Source organism: Cotesia typhae, unplaced genomic scaffold (assembly GCF_013202065.1).
Source record: "Cotesia typhae breed Kobodo isofemale line unplaced genomic scaffold, CoteBio_Ctyphae scaffold_152, whole genome shotgun sequence".
NCBI classification, from domain to species: domain Eukaryota; kingdom Metazoa; phylum Arthropoda; class Insecta; order Hymenoptera; family Braconidae; genus Cotesia; species Cotesia typhae.
This window is the reverse complement of record NW_027423776.1, coordinates 9,074,570-9,098,525: the sequence shown is the minus strand read 5'-3', so window position 1 is coordinate 9,098,525 and position 23,956 is coordinate 9,074,570. Positions and strand designations below refer to the sequence as shown.

Genomic DNA, 23,956 nt, shown 5'->3' with positions numbered 1-23,956 from the left:
ACATACATAAATAAAATCATTTGTGTTTGACTTTTAACTTTTATTAATATCACACCTCATATATATCCGAGCTGACCTTTTAGTCATAGAATCCGGGATGATATGCAATATTTATATAATTTCGTTCTTTTAAATCCCACGTCTATAATTGTCGCGAAATAGGATCCGCAATTTAATATTATTCTATAAATAATAAATATGGAGCAGTAGATGCAAATTTTTGAACTTTCATTTTTTTATTTATTCATGGTATTTTTTTTTTTTTTTTTTTTTTTTTCAACAACATACATAACCATTTTTAATTAAAAAAATATCGAAATAAAAAAATAATAGACTTTTGTTTTTAAATCTAGATTTTTTTTTTGTATTTTGTATGAATCGCATATAGTAATTGTTTCAAAATCTAAAGAAATTTATATGCAAAATACGGATAGCTAGAAAAGTTTAATATAAGTTTTACAATTTTTGGATCATTTCTTGAATGTTATACAAAGCCTCTGAAATTATTTGGGATTTTTGTCTTTAAGAAATTTAAAGTTTTGGATTTAATGTAAAAATTAATTAATAATTTCGATAAAATTGACAAAATCCAAATTTTTTGAAAATCAAAAAAATCCTTTCTAAAAAAATTTTATTATTACTGAATTTTAAAATGAGACAGTCAAATATCATGATGAATCTGATATTTTTACTCAAACAAAAAAATTATATCGATATTTTTTCTTAAGATGAAATTCAGCTCGCATAAGTCGGTTAGACAGAAATTTAACTTTTAAAAAGCTAACTTATTTAATGTTGAGATAAAATTAGTGGATTTATGTACGGCAATGATTAATTACCTATCAGTGGGTGTGTTTGGCAGATTATCCGAGGATTAAAGGATGGTAAAATCGATTTTTAACTAGGAACAAGGCAAAGTCGATCTTTCATAATTGAGAAGTCTTCACTGATTCAATTTATGATCAACTTTGAACTTTTGACTTTTAACTTTGGCGTGTTATTAAGTCATATTTAAAATTAAATATTTTTCATTGTTTCTAATTTTTAAAAAATAGAAAAAAAAATTTATAATGTAAAACTCAAAATGATTTTAATAATTATAAAATAAAGTCAAAAATTGGCTAAGATGAAATTCAGATGAAGAATAAAATATTTTTTTTTTTTTATTTTATGAAATTGTGATAGCAGATAATTTAAAATAAAAATAAAAATTCAAATATTGAAAAATATATGACTACGAGTGATTAATTAATCGTCATATCACTGACGCGTGATCTCTCAAGCCTTGAAACCCATACCGTCGTTCTACGAATAATAATTCGGTTCTAAATTTGGTTATGCTGATCGCGTCTGAATTAAACCGATAAACCTGCTCCTCTCATCTGTTTATTATAGAAGCTATGCATTGGAAAATTACGTCGATACACCGGTTTATATAAATTCACTCTACAACACTCCTCATTGTCCTTATTGGATTTATTATTACTATTATCAGCTTGTAACAGCACAGTCGTTTCTTTGAAAGTAGAGTAATAACAGGCATGTTCATTATATAAATATAATATCCATAAAATTACATCCTCATTCACGATCAAAGAAAGTTGATCACTCCGTCCAATAAATCAATCCGCTAATAAAATATTTAATTAAATAATTGACCTCCATTTATTTAGGTTTATGATTTCAATTATTTATTTTACGCTCAATGCTCTTCACAAAATTATTTACATTTATATTTATAACTAATACCTGGGTATCGTAATTTATTGACCCATAAAACTAATATCGAAAAATTCATGAAATAAAGAGCGTGTTCGAGTATAAATAGATAGTTTAATAATTCATTCGGCTTTTAGGGTGTTTTATATTTTAGTTATAATTTATAATGGATCACTACAAAACACAATTTTTGACGCGCGCTACATAAAGAATGATTAGGAGAAAAAAAAGAATTTTCTTTGACAGGGGAAACATTAATCATTATTATAGTTTTTAAGTATAATAAAATTTATTTAATATCATTTCGACTTTTTAAGTTCAAAGCTTACTTTTTGAGTTTTTTATGTAATTTTTTTTTACTGTCAAATTTTTATATTTTAGTAAATATTTTAAATTATTGTTTTTTAAATTTAGAAATTTTGTCAAATATTTTTTTTTGGGGAAAATTTAATTCTTAATTGTAAATTTTTATTTTTTTTTTTAAATCATGAAAATAAATTTTAAGAAACCAAAAATGTGCTCAGTAAAACTTAAAATTCAAATTTTTGTACCCAAAAATTGTAAAAGTACTTTTTTATGAAAAAATTTAATTTTTTACAAGAAATTTAATTTTTAGTTGATAAAATCCAGGTCATTTATTTAAAAAAAAATTAATTCTAAATTTCCAACATTTTTACAGTGTAATAAATCTAAAGATCATTTTTAGATTATTATCAAAGATTACGTCAAAAAAATTGGTACACACTTTGCAAGAAATTTTCAACTTTGCACTTTAAGCAAAAAAAAGCTTCCCTAAAATCATTTTTCACGCCCCGCCGCTTAAAGGCTTTATATCCCTCCAAAGTTTCCCCGCATTTCCCCGATAAAGAAGAAAAAGAACTCGGAAGAAATAGAGATAAGCTGTCACTCAGCAGCATTGCTGATAAATAACTCGGAGCGCAAAGTGGTTTGACCATATCCGAGACATATCTACTGAGAAATAAGGTGTAGCCTAGATCCAAGGATCACAACCTTTCATTTTACTCCTCTTACGGCATAAACCATACAAACTAAACTAAACTAAACTGACATGACACACAGCCGCGAATTTATCTCATCGACTAATATTTTTACGGCCTCGTCTGACCTTGGGATTAATTCGTATCTCGTAAAATAAAATGCCCCATAAATTTTCTATTAAACAACTTTATTTTGTCAGAACTTTACCATATGTGACAAAAATACCGAACACACCCTCTTTGTCTTGACAAAATAACCTTCGGAGTTCCAAAAAATCAAATCTATTAACACGATAAAATAATAAATAGTAATAATAAAATTTTATTAAAGCCTCGACAACAAATTTAAAAATAACTTCAACCTTTCGATGTCGTTCGCACACGTGTCAGTCTAAAATCAAAACCGCGGTACAATCAACTCGACAAAATGATATTTACCCAATAACAAAATTATCAATGTTATATTTGGTAACCACGGTAAATCGACAATATCAATCATCTGAAGAATAACACTTTGAAAACAACTCTTTTATTGTCACTAAAAAAAATTTTACAATCAAAATACTGAAAAAAAAAAAATGCACTCCAATTTATTTAAGATTTAATTTTTGTAAATATGGTCCACGACTTAAAATAAATATTCTGCCTAAACAGTAGCATATACGCTAAAATTACCATCAACTTTTTTATAGAAAATTAAATTTCCGATAAAATGATCCTCTGTACAATTTTATGTATCTCTCATATTTAAGCTCTAAATTTTATTTTAAAATTGACAGATGCTTAAGTTTCTACTTGAGCACTTGGAAAATTTTTGTCAAAACATTTTATTCAAATTCTGTCCTAAGAACAAGAAGAGATGCAGCAAAATTGAATCAGACTTTTTTAAAAGAAAATTGAATTCCCAATAAAATGATACTCTACACAATTTTTCGTATTTCTCGTATTTGAGTCCTAAATTCAATTTTAAAGTTGACATGTGTTTTTACTGAAATACTTGGAAAAATTTTCTCAAAACTATTTATTCAAATTCTATCTAAAGAACAAAAGCTACGTTAAAATTAAATCATACATTTTTTATAGAAAATAAAATTTTCTAAAAAAAAATTTATTTTACACTTTTTTCAATATTTATCCCAAAATTTAAAATAAAAAATTTATTTAAATAAAAATTAAATTTTTCCTCTCTATTTTTTGCCTCCAGTTTCTCCCTTAATTTCTCAAATCCTCCACAATATTACCACGTACCTTCTGAAACCACCGACCGCGTAAGGATTATCCAATAAAATTCACTAAAAACCAACCACTACAAATAAATAATCCAAAAAAAATAATTATTTTAAAAAATTTTCCAATTCATTGACACGGACACGAAAAAATAAAAAATTTTCAGCACAAAAAAAATTAATAAAATTGAAATAACAATTAAAATTAAGCACAGAAAAAAATTCAACACGCCGTACCGAGTACGCGGTATAATCGCGGAAAAATTCCTCGCGAAGTTCGATGTTGCTCGAAGCCGGTTAGGTGGGAGACTGGCGAGTTCGGTGTGTTAAAGACTGGCGAGTATAGAGTATACGTCGGCGTCGCGACGCTGAGGATGCTGGGTGGGTGGGCTGGCAGCCGCCACCGCCGCCGCCGGCGCGACGAGCTCGCGCTGTAGAGACTCGAGCTCTAACGCTTGGCAGGGCCACGACGGCGACGCTTCTTTGCGAGGGCGTGGTCCCACACCACGTACGGATCATTTTGCTATCATCTTCTCTGTCTCTCTTTTCCTATTACCTATTATACACTACTCATACACTGGCATACGCTATTCATGTTACGCCGCATGTACTATCAGAGAAGGTTAAGATGAACCCACTACCCACTGCCTCATATCACCTGCTGACTATCAATAACAGTACTTGGCTTTTGTTTGGTCTCAAGATGTTGACGGGGTGAGATCTGATGGACTTAGACATGACCCGAGCTATCAGAAATTGAGGAGGTCAAGTTTTAATTATGGATCTTAATTTAAAATTTTTTTTCTTCGGTGAAGAAATTTTTGTTATAATATATTTTAAAAAGTAAAAATAAAAATTAATTTTTAATAATTAAATATCAGCCAATTTTTGCTTTCATTTAATGTATTTTATTTGCATGAAAAAAAAAAAAAAAAAAAAAAATGCTTGAAAAATAAAAAAAATAAATTTTTTTATTTTTAAATTAGAGCTAAGAATTTTGATTAAAAAATTTTAAAGAAATGCTATTTATCAATTCTTTAAAAAGTTCTAGCTTATTAAAAAATAAAAAAAAAATCTTTTTTTTTTTTAACTCAAAAATGTTTTAGTAATAAAAAGCTACAAAAAATTTTTACACGGCTGATTCGACATCTACGCAATATTTTTCACAATTTATTTTTAGCGTCTATCTGGTCTATCTCTATCTGATCTTTACAAATAAAACCGCGCGGTCAAAGACTGCCTCCGGGAACACCTAAGGGACAAAAGTTCGCGGATGTCTACCGTCTCATAGAGAACTACAAGCTCAAGTAATAAAAATTTCTTTTTCTAAATAAAAACGGGCAGACGAGAAGCTTTCATAAGAGCTCTCCTTACTTTATCTTCTACCTCTACTCCTGTCGTCAGTATTTTAAAGAACCGCAAGCCGGTTGTTTGTTTATTTGTTTGCTGGGTTTCTTTTCGTTTGTTGGATTATTTGAGTAGCTTGTACCTTCCAGCTTCTGCTCAAGGATTTCGGATATTTTTTTACTCAATTTACAATAATTCCGATTGTAAACAAAAAAAAAAACAGCAAAGCTTAAAGGTGAAGATAAAGAGAAAGGAAACTGGCTTTAAATAATTTGTCAAATTTCATTGTTGTTGTTGTTGTTAATAGATAATGAAACTATTATTCTTTAGAAAAAAAAATTAATTTGAAAAAAAAATGACAAAACGAATGAAACAGTAAAATTTTATTGGATCACCATATAGATTAGGTGATTATAGGTCTAGGCTAATAGTAATATATGCAAATTAAAGCTTATTTGATGGACTTTCATATGAAATTGACAGAAAGTCAATAAGTTGAACCAATCAAAAGTTATTTTAGTATAGGAAGTGAGAAAAATGTGATTTTTGAATCGTTTAAAGTTCAAGTGTAGATGCTATCATAAAAAACCGTGACATATCGTATAGTAATATTTAAATAAAACTATCCATATGTCTAGATATTACAATTAAGATAAATTTATCTTTGTTGATAAATTTATTAGTTCTGGACAATAAATTGATTTTATTATTGCACATGGTAACAGTAATTGTTTTTATCCATATTTTTATGCCATAAAAATTTACTGATCAATTTGGAAATTTTTTTATATCATTATAAATATCTTCAAACTAGATCGTATCACCCGTTACTTTAAATTTTTGAAAATAAATTCCTTTAAGTCAAAAATTAAGAAATTTCAGTCAAAAATCAAATTTAAAATAATTTTGTACATTTACACATATGACACTACTGCCATGTGTGTATAAGTACAAAACGTAAATTTAATTTTAACGCTATTATATATAAAATTGACTGTCGGACGTTAACACCATGAATAAATTTATACTTTGATTTAAAAATATTTGTCATGTTAAATTTGGACTATTATTAATGATTATGCAAATCTTATATTTTATATTATATTTATGAACGTATAAATGTAGGTTCCGCGTTAATATATGTATAATGTAGATGACTGTATTATGATTACATTTTATGATTGTATGAGAAGCCAAGGGCGTTCAAACGCGGAAATAATGGAGCACGTTGAAGCTTACGGAAAACCGAGTGAAAAGACACTTTAGTGTTGAGTAACCAGATTTTCCTTTGACTTTTATGATCGAATTTAACAAAGGATACTCTTGTAATTGTATGTGTTCTTTAACTCTCATTCCATACTTTATAGAGTACGCTTTTCATCTTTATTAATAAAATATTGTATTATTATTTAATTTATTCACTCTGTTTTATCTTCTTTCATATTTCTACTTTAATATTTTTATTTTTTTTTTCTCGAAACTTATTAAAAAATCTAAGTTTATTTCTACTTAAAAGTTTACACTGTAAAGTTTTTAACTATCGAGAAAAATGACTGATTAAATTTTATTTTCAATCATTAGTGAGACTGATTTCAGTTAGAACAATTTTAAGAGTATTAAATGTAAGCTTTAAAAATAACATTTAAATTATTTCACTGGCAATATTTTCTCTTTGATTAAAAAGTTTATAGAACATTAATTTTAAAATGTTCAAGCATTTTTTAAGTTCTCCTCAATTATGGTAATTAATTATAACAAGCTTCAAAAAATAGCTTCAAGTACGCTAAGACAAATTTATTCTCCAGAAGTAAAAACTTTGTATAAATTGTAAATATACGCGAGAGCTTACTCACAATTATAATTTAATTAAAATATAATTTTATTTAATACGAACGTGCATTAAAATTTTAACCTTCGGTCATATTTTATTTATTTCTCAGTTTTTTGTGACATTAATTTCTAAAAAATAAAATAAATAATTTAGTTTATTTTAACTTCTACATTTTAGTTTTTTATAATTTCAATTTTGATATTTTTTTGAGTACTAGTAATATTTTTTTTAAACTGAAAAAATTTTTTTTCGGCAATCAATTTTTTAAATCCTAAAAAAATTTTTTCATAATTTTTTAAAAATAATTATCAAATAAATTGAAAAAAAAAAAAAAATAAAAATAAAAATTAGGATGAATTTTAATATAAATTTAAATCTAAGACAAAAATTTTTTGATTTAAAAATTTAATTTTTTAGATAACATTTTTCAAATTAAAAAAGCAGTAAAAAATTTTTACCAGCTATTAAAAATGTACTTTGTAATTTAATTTCATTGAACCTGTAAACGAACATCAAGTCTTTATCTCCAAGAATAAAGCAAAACAGTAAAACAGTGAGCGCAGTACATTACAGAGGAGTCAGTAACACGCACCTGCTGGTAAATGAAACGTTTAATTTCTTTGTGCATCTGTACGTACAAATATACATTTAGAAACTGCGTCTGGTTATAATACACTAGGTACCATATTCTGTACAGTGGGATAAATTGTACGATGCACAATACAGCGGGCACAATAGTAGTAGACTAGTTGTGGACCTGACCCAATTGGAACGCATCTCTAGTCTTTAGCATGCATTGGTGATATCGCAATCCGAGGAAACATCTCGAGGCAACCAAATGTACTTCGATTGTAACTCCCTATCTTCTTAAGTATATAAACGTATGTATATAATATATCTATGAAGAAATATAGAAAGATGGATGTAAATATAATATATATACTCCAACTTAAATGATTTTGTTTTAACAGCGGGCAAGGTTAACAGTCGACCGTCGAATTTATAAATAGTCACCCGTTAAGAATCAACATCAATGTCTTTTTTGTTTTCCTGCTTTAATGCAATGTTACGCAACTATTTTTACTTTTATTTTAGTACTCTATTGTGTTTTTAGTTCAAAAGTTTTAATTTATAAAAAAAAAAAATTTTTTTTTCAATAATTATAATTTTTTAGTTAAAATTTTATTTTAATTAGATGAATAAAAAAAATGTTGTATTTATAAGATAACATTAATATTTTGAGTTTAATTTAGTGTAATTGCAAAAATCTCAATTTGAATTTGTACTTTTTTACAATTTTATGTATTTTTTAATTTTTTTGAAAGAGTTTTAAATAGTTTTAAATAGTTCTGTCATATTTGTTCACTAAATAATTATTTAATAATTAATTTTGTATTACGCGGAAAAAAAAAAAAACAGAGAAAAATTAAACTATAAATAGTAATAAGCGTCGCTTGATATAAAAAACTACAAAAATTGCATTTCAAAATAGCAGTTTTATAAATTCAAACTTTGAAAGTTAATTTTCAGAGTTTCCAATGTAATATTTACGTTTTACAATATAATTCCTACAAAATCTGTAATAAGTACAATCTAAAACTGTAATTTTTCTAGTTTTATATAAAAAGCCCCACTTTACATTACATAATGTAATTTTTCTCTTCTTTTTTCTGTATAGCTAATTATTTTAAAAATTTTCTTCAAAAGTACTCAAACTAAGTAAATTACAATTAAAAATATTCTTTTAATTTTATATTCTTCATTATCATTTTAATTATGAAAAATAGAAGATATTTTTTGAAACTTGATTATATTTTAATGAAAATAATTATTGTTTCAGTAAGAATAAAACTGGCGCGTTGAATGTGAGTTTAATTTGTAAGACAAGTATGCAGAAATAGGTATAAAGGAATTTTCAACTGTTGAATTAAGTGAGTGGAGTAAGTGTAATTGTAACACGCGAGTCATACTAGAATTGTGGAAGTTTGTATTCGCGGGAAACACTGGCAAATCGCCAAGGAGCCAGGCATTCCTTAGACTCATAAGCATCGCTGATTCCGCAGTTATTGTACTGTGACAAAATAAGAGTTATCTAAATCTAAATATCATCTAAATAATCTGTTATTCACCATTATTTTACTTTTAATGTTGAATTATTTTTATTTGTTTACTACTGTTAGATTTAATGATATCATTTTTACCATTATTATTATTATTATTATTATTATTATTATTATTATTATTATTATGATTATGATCATAATAATTATTATTATAGACATTATGATGAATAATGCAGAGTACTCGCGCATTTAAATATTTCATCTGTTTACTGCTTTTTGAATTGCTAATTATGTATCTGCTTGTCGACTATTATTTTTGAATTCATAGATGCTCTTTCAAGTTCTTTCAATCTTATCTACGCTCGTATATTAACTGAGGAATTTGTTTTATATTTTTAACCCGGTATTCGCTTTGAAGTTAAATATTAATTCAATTAGAAAAAATTTATTTTAAGTTCTGCAAGCCTACTGTTCAAAAAATTTCAATGTTTTTGGTCGAAAAAAATTGCAAGAATTATATTATACTGTAAAAAAAAAAAAAAAAAAAAAAAAAATCAATAGTTAATTTAAACTAAAATCAAAGTTTCAAAGTTTTGAAAAAAATTCTTCAGAGTTAGAATGAATGTAAAAATTGTCGCAAGCGTTTTTTATAATAATTTATATTTGACAAACATTGTCAACATCTTCATTCATTTTCCGAATATTTTATATTCATGTATTCAAATATATATTTGACCAGAATATTTTGTCTTGTTTTTTTTTGTCCTTACTCATTTTTTATTTTTTGTTAAATTTTTTTTTTAAGAATTTTAGAGTCCAAAACGATAAAAATTATTGAAAAAAAAAATTTCTTCACTAAATTTTGCCCTCTTCACCTCTAAAACTTAATTTTTATTTAATAAGGGTAAACTTCATGAAACTTGATTTTTAACAAAAAGTTAAAAATCAATTTTCTTACCACCGAGGTTAGCTTAAAGAAAAATTTGAACTTTTCACCTATTAAACTAAAAATTATTACAGGAAACGGACATTTATAACAAAGGGCCGTCATAAATAGGTTGGTCGCTCAGCAAGAAAGAAGTCAATAACTCACGTCAATAAAATAAATTTTTAGAAGTTTGATTTTTGGCAAAAGAACAATGGCTGTCTAAAACAGATGAGTAAATCCTTTTATCTTTATAGGGCGAGAGTGGAGCTATTGAAAGGCTAAATGAAAATGTAACATATAGTAAACTTGACGCTTGAATTGTTAAGCAGGATAACGGGCATCGGATCCACACGACAAGAATTTGTATACGAATAGAAGCGGTGTAGAAAAAGAATAAAAATATGTACAAGTAACTCCATTTATTCCTTCTCTTCCCCTAACTACGTCTACCGTCTACCATCTTTCTCCCTTTTAAATTACATTTATTATTTAACTGTTATCGTGGCAGTTGTCCAAACATACTGTAGGAAATAAGAGAAACGTTATGACAGCGAAAGTTTTTGTCATATTGAAAGAAATGTTGAGAATAATATTCATTTTTTTAAAGAACCAAATATTGACCAGGCAACATAAAAATTAAATTTTTTAAAAATCTAGTAAATTAATTTAATATTCATTGTGTAATTATTAATTTGTAATTATACTTGAGATAAAAATTTAAGGCACAGAAAAATAAAAAATTATATCAAAAAAATTTTTTTATCTTAATAATTGGTAAAATTAATTGTAAATAATCTATATTTTTTTCTGGAAAAAAATTTTTTTCTGGACAATAAATTAATTTTATAGTTGCTTATGATAAAAATTACTATTTTTTGCTAACATATTAAAAAATTAACAAAATGTTGATTAAATAAAATATTATTCATTTTATCACAAATATTTTTTAATTAAGCCTCATTTAAATTTTTAAAAAAATAAAATTACAAAATTAAAAAAAAAAATATAAATATTGTAATTATTTATTTTAAATTTTAAAATCATAAATCGCCAGGAATTAAAATATAACGTGAATTATTTAAAATGATCGCCGTGGGCTTTAGATATAGAATGAAGGTCTAAAAACATTTAAATGAATCGGTTTTAAAATGAAAAAAAAAAAAAAAAAAAAAAAAAAAAAAAATAATCAATGATCAAATACCTTTTTTTAATTTAAAATTTAATAACAACTGATATTGGAAATCCTTTGAAAGACGTTAAAAACACGTATGCTAAAGCAAATAAAAATATACACAACGTAGGTACTGAAAGCGATCAAATATCACATCAATATTCTTCTCTATAAATCCTATTTTTCATTTTTTGTTGTAATAAATTTTTTTTCAGTTATATATTTTTTTTGACACTCCATTTTTATAGCGGATTTTTTTAATCGTCGTTTCTGTTCTAGAATAACGATGATGCAACCAAGTTAAATTGACTTCTCACACCGCATGAGAGATAGAGAGAGAGAGAGAGAGAAATAAAATGACTAGGTTGTAGACTGATATCATAAAGTTCGGAAAAGCTCAGCTCCATTATCAGTCGCGCTTCGTCGCCTCTGTTAATTGATGTACTATAACACAAAAAGTGATAGCACCTAAACTAACATTTTCTCATACCGATTGACATCTAGGTACAATGTAACTGTTTAGTTACTTTACAATGTTTCAGCAATATCGAATTTATTTAAAATAAAAATAAAAGGATCGATAATGGAGCGAACTTGACTCTTAGCGTCTGAGGTTTGCAAAGACACTTAAAAAATTACAATTATTTAAGATTATAAATGATTATATATTTTTAATTACTTAATATATTACAAAAACAAATTATCTATCGTTAGACGAGATATACTAATGATAATAATATTTTGTTGATGTTTTTTATAACTTTGTATTTTTTTTTAGCTTATTGCTAAGTTTTTCTTTTTTTTTTTTTTTTTCCATTTTAAATATCATTTACCCAGCACATAACGTTTTTTTTTATATTAAAAAACAAATCGAGTGAGTTTTAAAAAAGATAATTATTAATTAATTAATAACTAAGTATATTATTGTTATTATTATTATTATTATTATTAATAAAAGTTTTCATCATTTTTACCAGGATGAGCATTTACAGTATTTACAGATTCGGATTAATGCTTGTTATAAATATATTTAATTAACAATAATTAATTAATAATTATAGTTCTATAGTCGATACATTAGTTAATAATAGTATTACAATATAAATGCACACACATCGCCGCTTTAATGCTCAATTTGAGGGACGCAATTGTAAAATACTTGGTCTTTCTATCCACAAACTTACTCTCAACAATTCTCGTTTTTTATTTATTAATTAATATATTAATAATTAGTCAATCGCGTCAGTTAATAAATTTCTAATAAATTTGTATGATAAAATAAAAATATGACGAGGTAATTATTAACGCTCAGTAAGTGGAATAGTGAGTTAGTTTAATTTAATTTAACGGCGATGGTGTGGAAGAATTGGGACAGAGGGACGGTGGTCTGAGGCTGGCTCGGTTTTTGGACATAAAATATATTCATACTTTTTTTTTCTCAATATTTAAATTAATAAAATAAAATAATGATTTAAAAAAAAAAATTGTTAAAATTTTTTTGCGCTTGCGTTGTAGATATTCGATTTTGTTAACATGAAAAATTTTGTACCAATCAGCGGAATAATTTTTATTTACGAGAAATTAAGTGAGATTAAATAAACAGCGCTCACCTAAAATAATCTCAATAATTAATTTAATTGAATAAAATTTAGTGTAATTAATTACAAATAATTTTATTTAAAAAATAAAATAAAAATTATAATTTTATTTAATCTATTAATTTAATATCAATTTCAATAATGCTTGAGGCACTTGAAATATTGACTAAACTTAATTACCGACAAATAACAAACTCTTATTAAATTACGGAATATCTACAACAAATTATTGGCACTAAAATTAATTTAATACTCAAACTTAAAAATTTTTAAGTCGATTTCATCAAAAATAATAAAAAAAAAATCACATTTAATTAATTATAAATAATAATTGAATAATTGTGTAAAATAAAAATATTAACAATTGGACGTTTACAATAATGGTTCGGTAAAATTACAAGGACATTAATCGATCAATTAATGCCGATCGATATTAATTGTCTCTCTTGTTATCATTTTAAAAATATATACCACGACAAATAATTTCACAGTCATAATAGTAATAAATATACAATTTGATTTAATAATACAATAATAATAGTAATAATAAATAACAGAGTTAATAATTATAAAAGCGAATAGCGACAACAACACCGTAATTTACTGTTTTTACGAATAATTATTAACTACAAACAGATCGGAGACAGTATACGATTAAAAGATTGGCAACAATTACCGATTATGCTGACACTTAATCGGTTTATTTTTGGACAATAGATAAAATTTATTTATGATTTTATTAACGTGGTATTTTATTCTTAATTTCTTGCTTGGCTCATTGAGCAGCAAGAGAATCTAAAAAATGGACGTTATTATAAATTCTTTTTATTTTTTTCAACGATTCGAGGACTCAATGTGACATTTTATTTTTTTTTTTTTTTTTTATTAATTTGCTAATTATAATGGATTAATAATTAAATAATCATTTAATTAGATTACCTAGCCATCACCCCGTGAAAAATGATCGCTAATAGATTGCTATAATAACTATTATGTATATACATATATATATATATATATATATATATATATATATATATATATATATATATATATATATATATATATATATATATATATATATATATATATATTCTATAGATGATGTAAATACATCGATCAACATCAAAAAAAATAGTTGTGCGAGGGGTAATAATTTATTAAAATATTTTGATTAAAATATTAAAATATTTAATATTTAGCTGCGATTAATAGCTTACGACCGTACTGCTTATTGAAAAATAAATAAACCGGCCGAATTTTATTGTTTAAATATCGACGATCGATAATTAAAAAATAAATATATAAAATAATACTTATAAATAATATTGCAATTTTTAAAAACGTAAATAATAAGGAGCACAATGTGATGCGACGGAATTTCGTACTCTCTCATTCGTTCATTATTTAAAAAATTCATTTTTTTTCGATTTATTTATTAATCAGACTAAAAAAACCTACGAATGTTTTTTGTTTTGTTAGTTTAAAATATAAAAAATCTAAATCGCTATATTTCCAGAAAAACTGGAAATTTTATTAATTTATTTATTTGTTTTGTTTTTATTTTTTACTAAACGATTATTAAATTCTACGTCGTACTATAGTTAATAACGTATTGTCTACAATCGACTTGTCCTAGTAAGTATTTTAATTGTAAAAAACACCTGACTTGTTTCGTGTTTTTATAAAATAAAACCTGGTAACGAAGAGATTTTTATTGTTTTTCTTCACCTATTCCTGTTTTTGTTTGTTTGTTTGTTTGTTTTTTTTTTTTTTTTTTTTGTTCAACTAGATTTAATCAACGACATGGAGCGTGAGTGATGAATATTAAGAGAAAAAACTTGGGAATTAGTTAATCCGCTGGGAAATTTAGTTATGCTAACAAATACCATGTCAATTATTCGGATTCGATGGTATTTTATCATCATCTCTCTCCTTTTTTTTTTTTTCTAATTTTATTATATAATTTTTTTTTTAAGTAAAATATCTCTCTGAATTGTTATTTCATCTGTATTAATGGTATCGATAGTAACATCAATTCCCGAGGCAATTTAACTTCCATCGCGTATATCATTTTTTTCGGAGTACATGAAAATTTTTATTACCGCGGTACCTTCTATTTTTTAATTATTCACTTTACGGTTCACATATCGACTAAAATTTTCTAATAAAAATTCAAATGAAAAAAAAAAAAAAAAAAAAAAAAAAATATCGCCGCAATTGTTATATTTCAACTTGGTAATTATTAAAATGTTTAATTAAAATTTAATAAAATGAGAAAAAAATTTTCCAAGATTGAAACTAAAAATAAAAAAAATAACTCGGATAATAAAGTTAAAATTTTCACCAAACATTTTTTTCATGAATGAGATTTCCCACAGAATAAAAAAAATTTTTTTTTAAATGACCGGAGAATAAAAACAGTTTTTACGTTAGAAGCATTTGAATTGTAAAACAATCCGAATTCGATCAATATGAAATACCGCGATAACCCAGTCCGTGATACGTATGTTTTTAATTGATCGGTATTGTCAGAATAACAATTAAAGCGTATACTTATTAATTTACTCTCGATAAAATTCCATGTACCCGAAAAAAGTTAAAAAATAAACAAAATAAATAAAATAATAATTATAAACGCGATAGTATTTATAAAAAATAATAATCATCACTCAGAAAACTTTGCTCCATATCTTAACCATTTTCTAGAAAAAATCTCTACCCATATGAGGACGGTGCGTCTGTTGCATGCGAGGAGCACGGCCACGTCCACCACCGCCACTTCCGCCATGTCTACGAGTATTTCTCAATTCGCGGTCAACCTCCAATTCCTCTAATTTCATAGTAAGTCCTAGCTTTTGTTGAACTGCGAGACGTAGCAAGTGATTGAGCGTTTTCCTATCCTCCTCGGCAGCAGTCAGTTGACGTTGCAATTCCTCAACTTGTGTTACATATTCCTCACATCGCGCAGCAAACATTGCTCGCAGACCTGAACAGGTTTATTTGTTAGAGGGTATTTTAAAACACACAAGGTTCTATTTTTTTTTTTTTTTTTCAACGATTAATTGACTAGACAAAAAACTTTCACCACGGAATTAAATAAAAACGATGATTACATAAATAAACATACGAATGGATAATGTGAAGGAATCAAAACCTTGATGTGAATGAGGAGTGAGGATTTTTTGATGAAACTAAACGAAGCTACCAGGAAAAAATACAACATGAACGGGAGAAAGGTAAAAATGAGGAATACCACTTAGGAAACTATGTAAACAAAAAATAGCTTTATTAAATTATCATTATTTAACACAAGAACGTTCTTGATGGCAAATGTTAAGAGCAAGCGCTAAGTCTATTGTAAAGGAACTCGACATTAGTATCGCCATGTAAGCAAGTGCTAAAGCCCAGTATTGATGTTGATATTAATGTACGATTAAATAAGGTAATAAATTAATGGATCATTGTTAGAGGGAATACGGGATAAAAAATAATTAATTTTTGTAACTCATAAATTATACTCCTGGTAACAAAGTAATAAAAATTCGACAAAGCACTTACTTGAAAATGTCGCTGCATTTTCCTTCAGCCGTCTAAGTTCGTTCCTCAGCTTGGAAATAGTTTCGCTGACGATACTCTTTTCACTTTCATACTTGCTCTTCAAATTGGTCAACGCAACTTCAGCGGTATTTTTATTTGATTTTAGTACTGTTCTCAAAGTTGCTATCTGCTCTCGTTTAGCTGATAACAACGCCTTTAATTTTATTACCTGCTCCTGCAGATCTCCTTCGTCTGCTTTATTTTCATTGCCAGCTAGAGATAAAATGAAACGATATATTAGTTATGTTTATTATTTAAATTTAAAAGTATATAAATATATAAAATATATGAAAAATTGACAGCAGTTACATAGTAACTGTAAGGTTGCTAATAAAAATAATAAAAATAAAATACTTACAATTATCAGTTTGATTTCCTTTCAATTTAGACATATCGATAGTGTGTTCAACGGCATTTCTCAGGTGTTTTATTTGATCCATAGCAGTTTCAATATGTTTACCGATTTCTTTAGCTTTGCTAAGACTCTTGAGATCTTTGATAGGCAAATCTGTTTTGGATAGTGTTCTGAACCATTCAATCTTTCCATTATCCTCACTCTCTTCTTTCTCAGGAACTATTTTCTCATGATCGAGTATTACTCGTGAAGGTGTCTCGCCATTTACCGCGCACACGTGATGGTAAAGCTGAGCCAGCTCGTCAGAAATATTCTGAAGATCATTCTGAGCCGTGTCTAGACACCCTCCAGCCTCACAAGCCAGCTTTGAAAGAATTTCAATGTCCGACTCAAGCTGAGAATTCCGATGCTCAGTATCCAGTAGCTGAAATAAATAATTTTTAATCAACTAAAGTGTCTTTAAATAAATAAGTACTTTAAATGACAATCGTAGGAATTAAAATTTTTTTTAGCTTCATTATTTATGCATTCTTGTAAGCACGAATTGCATTTTCCAGTTTTATTTATTTATTTTAAAAGTGTAAATTCAGCTTGATAAATTTTTTTTATTTTTATTCGTGCAATTTTTACTCTACTTATTTATTGTGTCGATATCATGCCACGTTAATAGTGACCGAGACATTCGTATAATTTATTTAATTAATTATTAAAAATTCATTAAAATAATAGACCGAATATTGAATGGAATTATAATAAATATCAATATTCAATAACCAGCTTCTATTGTAATGAATATTAATTATAATAATTAAATGAATTAATTTATAAGCACATTCACTTCAAAGCTTAGTGAGTTCGCCGATACAATCGATGATTCCACCTGCTTATCTCAGCTTGTTTAATAAACATACGTGTACGGAAGATTTATAATTGCCACGATAAGCAAGATTTTTATCATTACGATACACTTGCTGCTTTGTATGTATGTAATACTAAAATTATAAAATGAAGACCAAAGTATGGCTGATGGTGAAATAATAACGAGTAAACTTATGAACAGAGTATATAGTATGAATAGTATGTAATAATGCTATTAATTTATATGAAGTATAAAATTAAGTAGAGTTAAAATATTTATACAAGATAAAGTAGGTATTTAATTTGTACAAGCTGCACCTAATAGACATTGTTAGAGTAACCGTAAAAGCAATTATAATTTAAATAATTATAATTTAATAATAAATCGTTAGATAGGCAAAACATTAATTTAAGAGTAATTGTTATTAATAGATGGTAAATGCGTAAACAAAGGTCACAAGTTCCAACCTTTTCTTGAAGACACTTCTCTGACACCGGTATCTGGAATCCCATAATTTTATACTTGTTTTTTATTCTACTTATTTACCCACAACCCATTTTACCTTCACACAAAAATTTTGTTATTTTAATTATTTTTATTTATACTACTGAGTACTTTGATCCTAACGCGACACTATTTACTATTTACTACTGTATACTCTCAACTGTCGAAAATAAACATTAATTATTAAACGTATGTACTCGAGCTAGCGTTAATAATAAATACCTTGTTACGGAGGTTTGTTAATTCCATTCGCAATTGCTGGGTTGCGTCAGAAACAGTTAAATTGTCTTCAAGCTCAGCTAGGTCTTTCTGCAACTGCTCAACTTCTCGTGCAGACATTGTGCTCCATTGATGGTACTGCATAACAGCCTATTAATAATTAATTCTTTCAGATTAGATAAATAATTCCTTAAGCTTTTGCAGCCAATTTATTATTTATAGCATTCTAAAATTTATTTAAATTTTCTCTAAAGAAAATAAAAGAATAAATATTTTTATTATTTATATTTATAACTAAGCAAACAATTATTTTAATAAACAACCTAGTTTCTTATTCTCTCTTTGGCAATTGTAAAAACACAAGTATTTTAATTAATAAAAAAAAAAAAAAAAAAAAAAAAAAAAATACTTTTATTCAATTGATAAAAATATTTGAAATATTAAAATTCAATTTCTCGTTCATGAATTCAATAATTTATTCAATTTTAATAAAATAATTATTGTGCTTTGAATTAATACTTAAGATTGAATCAGATACCTGACATGCAAGTGTCTAGCAACCTATAGTTAACTTTTAAAAATATACTAGATAAATAAAGGATAAAATTACTTGAGTGAGTTTATCGATGGCCGTTTCCTCAGTTTGTTTTTCCGGAAGTTTAGAGTGTAAATGCTGAAGGGATTGAACACGAGCCGCTAACTGAACAATTCTAGCAACAAATGATTGTAATTCCCCCTGACTTTTTTCAACAGCATGCTGGCTGTCTTTTAAATTCTGTGACAACACGCTTTTTTCCGATTCCGCCAGTTCGAGTTGTTTTTCTAATTTTTTCAGCTCGTTCAAGTGAATCTCCGAAAACAAATCAACTTGTTTACCAGCAGCAGATGTCCCGGGTTCTTGAGTTTTTAAATCAGCCTCAATCCGCCTGAGCGCCGGAGAATCATCTTCTCCATCACTGCATATCGTCTGATCATCAGTTATACCGCGTATGAGGGCGAAATTACTCAAATTAAAAATAGACTCGCTATTCATACGTTGGTCCAACTCTTTTTTGAGCGAATACTTGGCTTCTCGCTCAGCTTGGAGTGATTCCAGTGCCTCCTCCATCTGTTTCTCAGCTATTTTTTTCAAGTTAGACAGTTCCTCGACTTGACTGTTCAGCAGCTCGACTTCCTCGCTCAACCTGCGTATCTCATGCTTCGCACTTTCAAAATCAACTTGACTGGACCTCAGAGTGGATACTTGCTTTTGCAAGGATATATTTTCATCCTCCAGCTCTGTATAATCCTGGAGCAATCTTGTCTCACGAAATCGGCACTCTCGTAATTCAGTGCGTAAATTTTTACGTTCAACTTCAGCCTGCTCATGATTTTTACCCACATCTTCGCGTTCTTGCAACGCGTGATCACGTTCTACCTGTACTCGTTCTAATTCATGTCTTAATTGTTTTGTTTCATTCTCTAATTCAATTATCAACGATTGTAGTGATGTTTCACGTGCCGCTGACTCACATAAAAGGCTTTCTTCCTGCTCGATACCACTTCTGGTTGTCAATTTCGTTGTATTTTGAAATTTAGCTAGAGCCTAAATAAAAAATATATTCAATAAAAAATAATCCCACTAATCAATTAATCCCACTAATTAAATTTATTAAATTAACTTACCTCTTGTGTGATATCAAGCTCATGCTTGGTATTCTCGTAGAGTGCTTCCAGCTCGTTACATTTTTGCTCCAAGGCAGACTTTTCCTCCAGAAGAGCAAGTCCATATTGTGCTGATTGAATTTTTTCGGTCGACGCAAGGTCAAGCTCACGTGAAAGTCTTTCAATTTCCGCTCTTAGATCCATTACTCGGTCTTCGGTTACCGTGGCCATGATATTTTTATTATTATTATTATTTACTCCGTTTCGTAATTTAAAAAGACACCAGTTATTTATAATTAATACAATAATACAATAAATTAAATGAAAAAAAAAAAAAAAAAAAAAAAAATACAAATCAATACAATACTATAGCCTAGATTATTTTTTCCAGTTGTCAGTCAGCAATAAAAAATCTCGTCCGTTTAAATAATAATTAATCGTTACCGTAAGTTGATTGTGTTAATTAGAGTGGACATGAGGAGGTCCCGAGGCGACAACAAATACCTGAACATTATCACTATCCCGTTTATTGGATGGCGTATTTTATTGGCTGATACAATGTTGATGTTGATGATGATAATTGTGTTATTTTAATTATAATTATAATTTTGCCTGGCACTTTTATTTCGGGTATTTTTATCTCCTACGTCACAGCCCACACCCACGTTTTTATAAATTACCCCCCTTTACATCCACACTTTAGGAGACACTACCGTACCCGACAAATTTACTCCTTTTTCGGCATTCACATGTCCTACTAAATCGACTCTTTTGACGGATGTGAATGGACACCGTGATTCGTATGATATCACAGTGTGATGGATAAGGGGATGGCACGCGAGTGCCGAAGAAGCTCGTCAAGAAGCCAACACACCGCTGTGGCTGCTTTCTGGTTTACGCTTCACGAGCGACAGACCGAACATGTCTGCCTCGGTTTATTTAAAATTTTTCTTAATGCGCATGCGTGGGCTTAAGGCGGGTTTCTATGAATATTTTTTGAATGTTTGAAATTTCTTTTTTATTTTTACAAAGTTTTCGATTATTTTAATAAAAAAAATAAATAAATCTAATTTTTTATAAAAATTAACTTTTTTTATGACACTGAAGTTGGCAGACATTTTAAAATTATTTGAAAATTTTATAATAATGCAATTATTATAAAAAAAATTTAATTAAAAAATTCCACATGTGAAAATTAATAAAAATTACAAGTGAAAATTTTTAGAAACATTTTTTTATTGTAATTGATTTGTTATTAAAATCTTATAAAAAAAATTTTATAATTTAAAAATAAAAAATTTATTTTGCCAATTAAAATAATTTTTTCTTAAAAAATAAAAGATCTAAAAAGTGTAAATTAAAATTGAGCGATTTCTTACAAGAAATTAATAATTAGATTCTTTATTTTTGTACAGAATTAATAAAAATTATTACGTCTTCACCATTTGCCTACTATCTGTTACTTTATTATTAAATATCATAATCATAACAGAAGCAGTATGAAAATACTGTGTAAAAATATTCCATACAAAAAGTATACTGAGATTCTTCAAATAAATACCTAATTTTCTAAACTTAAACTTTAATTAGTAACAGACGCTTTATGTTTAAGCATCCTCTCTTCAATTACAGGTCTGAAGTGTCGAATGAGTCCTTGAACTGGCCAAGCAGCACCATCAGCAAGAGCACAAATTGTGTGTAATTCAATTTGCTTTGTGAGTTCCCATAACATATCAATTTCATGCACCTCTGCGTTTCCTTGGACAAATCTATAAAATTAAACCAGTTGTACAAACGCAAACAAATATTTCCACCAAAATAAACTTACCGATCCATTATTTTGTTCATCCAGGAAATTCCTTCACGGCAAGGAGTACATTGGCCACAAGACTCATGTTTATAGAAGCTGATAAGCCGAGCAATCGCCTTGATCACATCAGTTTGTTTGTTCATTACTATAACAGCTGCAGTACCAAAGGAGCTTTGCACCCTGACCAGGTCGTCAAAGTCCATGAGGACGGTATCACACACACTGAAATAAATTTTAATAATAAATATATCTTCAATTTATTATTCATAAAAAATAATTTTAATATTAATATTACTTCTTAGGAATAATAGGTGTTGATGATCCACCAGGAATGACTCCTAGCAAATTATCCCATCCTCCAATGACACCACCTGCATGCCTTTCAATCAAATCCTTCAGAGGAACCGACATTTCTTCTTCTACAGTACAGGGATTGTTAACATGACCAGAAATATTAAATAACTTCGTTCCATGATTTCTTGCGCGACCAAAAGAAGCAAACCAAGATCCTCCACGACGGCAAATAGTCTAGAAATAATTTCAACATCAAAATTAATTACTTAAGGTAGTTGTTTCTATCCGACTCCGTAGATATATACTTTTTCATAAATTGTTGAACTTTAATCCGTTATTTATAAATAATTAGACGGTCAAAAATTTTTTTTAAACTCATAATAAATCTATTAAAAAACTGTCAATTTTTTTAAATACATACAGGTGCAACTGCAACAGTTTCAACGTTAGTCACGGTGGTAGGACATCCAAAGAGACCAACATCAGCTGGGAAAGGCGGCTTCAATCTTGGCTTGCCTTGCTTGCCTTCCAACGACTCAATCAAAGCGGTTTCTTCGCCACAAATATAAGCGCCAGCTCCCCGTTGTACGAAGACATCAAAATCATAACCAGAACCACACGCGTTCTTTCCTATCAATCCTGCCTGGTAAGTTTCAGCAATAGCAACTTGCATGTTCGAAGCTTCATTGTAGAATTCTCCTCTGATGTAAATGTACGCAGCACAAGCTCCCATCGCGCGACCAGCAATCAAACAACCTTCAACCAGCTTATGCGGGTCATGTCGCATAATTTCCCTGTCCTTGCATGTTCCTGGCTCTCCTTCGTCAGCATTTACCACTAAATACTTGGGCCTGCCGTCCGAAGGCTTGTTCATAAATGACCACTTCATTCCTGAAGGAAATCCGGCGCCTCCTCGACCTCTCAAGCCGGATACTTTTATTTCGTTGATGATCCAGTCGGATCCTTTGCCAAGAATTTCCTTTGTTTTGAACCAGTCGCCTCTCTTCAGTGACCCCTTCAATCTCCAGTCATGCCTGCCGTATAAGTTGGTAAATATTCTGTCCTGGTCTTGCAGCGGACCTCCGAATTTCTGGGAAAAATTTTTTAATCCATCAGATGAAGATGACAGCTGTCACTTTTTATTTTTTATAACAAAAGTCATTATTGCACAACTTGCGCAATAACTTGAGAATTTGTTTTTTAGTAAAAGTTAATTACCTTTCCTTCTGGTGCAGCATCTGCGAAATTCCTTAGCTGTTGATTGCTCACAAGGGCACCAAGAAAACCTGGAAAAAAATTTTTGGTCAATTATTGCCTCAGGGTAAATTTAATAGTGAACTTACAAATATTTTGTATTAAATGACAGATTGTATGTCTCGTTAAAGTAAATTGTTTGGTAATTTTTTAAAATATTTTGAAATCATTTTAGGAAGAATTAATCAAGACAAAATAATTTAAACTCACCTAATTGGTTTTTTGGAATCTGAGAACAGCGACTTATTACACCTGCCATTTCGATAAATTCACTGGCTTGCAGGATTGCGACTTATTGCATTCAGTTCATACTGGTTGACGATACAATAGCCCCTTCTCTTTCGCTACGTAAACGCTATAATATCTCTCTGTATACTGCGCAAATTATTATAGATGTATACACATCACGTCAAAGCGCAAGATCAAGAAATGTTATTTAAAAATAATCATTAAATTAATGGATATTATTAATTTTTAAATACTTACAAAAATTAATTATTTTATCTTACAAAAATTTATTTAAAAAAAAAAAATAT

General features: G+C 28.0%; 3 protein-coding genes and 1 long non-coding RNA gene across 8 annotated transcripts in view; 1 reads left to right on the top strand and 3 right to left on the bottom strand.

Annotated features, from left to right (window-relative positions):
• Positions 1-16,575, bottom strand: part of LOC141536679 (receptor-type tyrosine-protein phosphatase kappa-like) — a 79,394-nt gene extending 62,819 nt beyond the window's left edge. Inside the window, exons 1-2 of one of the 3 annotated variants that reach the window (XM_074257367.1) lie at positions 4,181-4,210; positions 3,966-4,023 (exon numbers count right to left, since the gene is read on the bottom strand). The gene's annotated coding sequence lies outside the window, so the exon portion shown is untranslated. Of the gene's footprint in view, positions 1-3,965; positions 4,304-16,442 lie in introns of those variants that run through there. The other 2 variants (XM_074257366.1, XM_074257368.1) reach the window with 2 other exon arrangements.
• Positions 7,669-8,215, top strand: LOC141536517 (uncharacterized). Its single transcript, XR_012480737.1, has 3 exons — positions 7,669-7,719; positions 7,801-8,002; positions 8,093-8,215. It is a non-coding gene; the product is annotated as an uncharacterized LOC141536517 (long non-coding RNA).
• Positions 12,203-20,948, bottom strand: Bicd (Microtubule-associated protein Bicaudal D). Of its 3 annotated transcripts, XM_074257364.1 has the most exons (7): positions 20,507-20,948; positions 20,084-20,274; positions 19,029-20,003; positions 18,422-18,568; positions 16,840-17,260; positions 16,443-16,694; positions 12,203-15,870 (listed from the first exon to the last, which is right to left on the bottom strand). In XM_074257364.1, the coding sequence occupies exons 2-7, from the start codon at positions 20,264-20,266 to the stop codon at positions 15,587-15,589; spliced, it is 2,262 nt and encodes a 753-aa protein (XP_074113465.1). In that variant the 5' UTR covers positions 20,267-20,274; positions 20,507-20,948; the 3' UTR covers positions 12,203-15,586. The 3 variants fall into 3 exon arrangements, with proteins under 3 accessions (XP_074113465.1, XP_074113464.1, XP_074113466.1); XM_074257363.1 differs by lacking the exon at positions 20,507-20,948 and having other exon boundaries at positions 20,084-20,319; XM_074257365.1 differs by lacking the exons at positions 12,203-15,870; positions 20,507-20,948 and adding an exon at positions 16,138-16,281 and having other exon boundaries at positions 20,084-20,319.
• A 499-nt stretch (positions 20,949-21,447) lies between these two features.
• On the bottom strand, positions 21,448-23,841 carry LOC141536189 (NADH dehydrogenase [ubiquinone] flavoprotein 1, mitochondrial-like). The gene is made up of 6 exons (XM_074256526.1): positions 23,631-23,841; positions 23,385-23,452; positions 22,588-23,256; positions 22,168-22,400; positions 21,891-22,094; positions 21,448-21,831 (listed from the first exon to the last, which is right to left on the bottom strand). Exons 1-6 carry the CDS (start codon positions 23,677-23,679, stop codon positions 21,645-21,647), a joined length of 1,410 nt encoding a protein of 469 aa, XP_074112627.1. The 5' UTR covers positions 23,680-23,841; the 3' UTR covers positions 21,448-21,644.
• Positions 23,842-23,956: the final 115 nt, after the last annotated feature.

Bases quoted from the DNA above. Each gene is read 5' to 3' on its own strand.
- Bicd (XM_074257363.1), bottom strand. From the start codon at position 20,293: ATGGCCACGGTAACCGAAGACCGAGTAATGGATCTAAGAGCGGAAATT. The intron at 18,569-19,028 runs GTAATTTTATCC...AATTATTAATAG, and splicing joins CCATCGATAAACTCACTCAA to GCTGTTATGCAGTACCATCA. The intron at 17,261-18,421 runs GTATTTATTATT...TATTTATTTCAG, and splicing joins TAACAAACCTCCGTAACAAG to CTACTGGATACTGAGCATCG.
- LOC141536189 (XM_074256526.1), bottom strand. From the start codon at position 23,679: ATGGCAGGTGTAATAAGTCGCTGTTCTCAGATTCCAAAAAACCAATTA. The intron at 23,453-23,630 runs GTGAGTTTAAAT...ATTTTTTTCCAG, and splicing joins GATTCCAAAAAACCAATTAG to GTTTTCTTGGTGCCCTTGTG. The intron at 23,257-23,384 runs GTAATTAACTTT...AATTTTTCCCAG, and splicing joins ATGCTGCACCAGAAGGAAAG to AAATTCGGAGGTCCGCTGCA.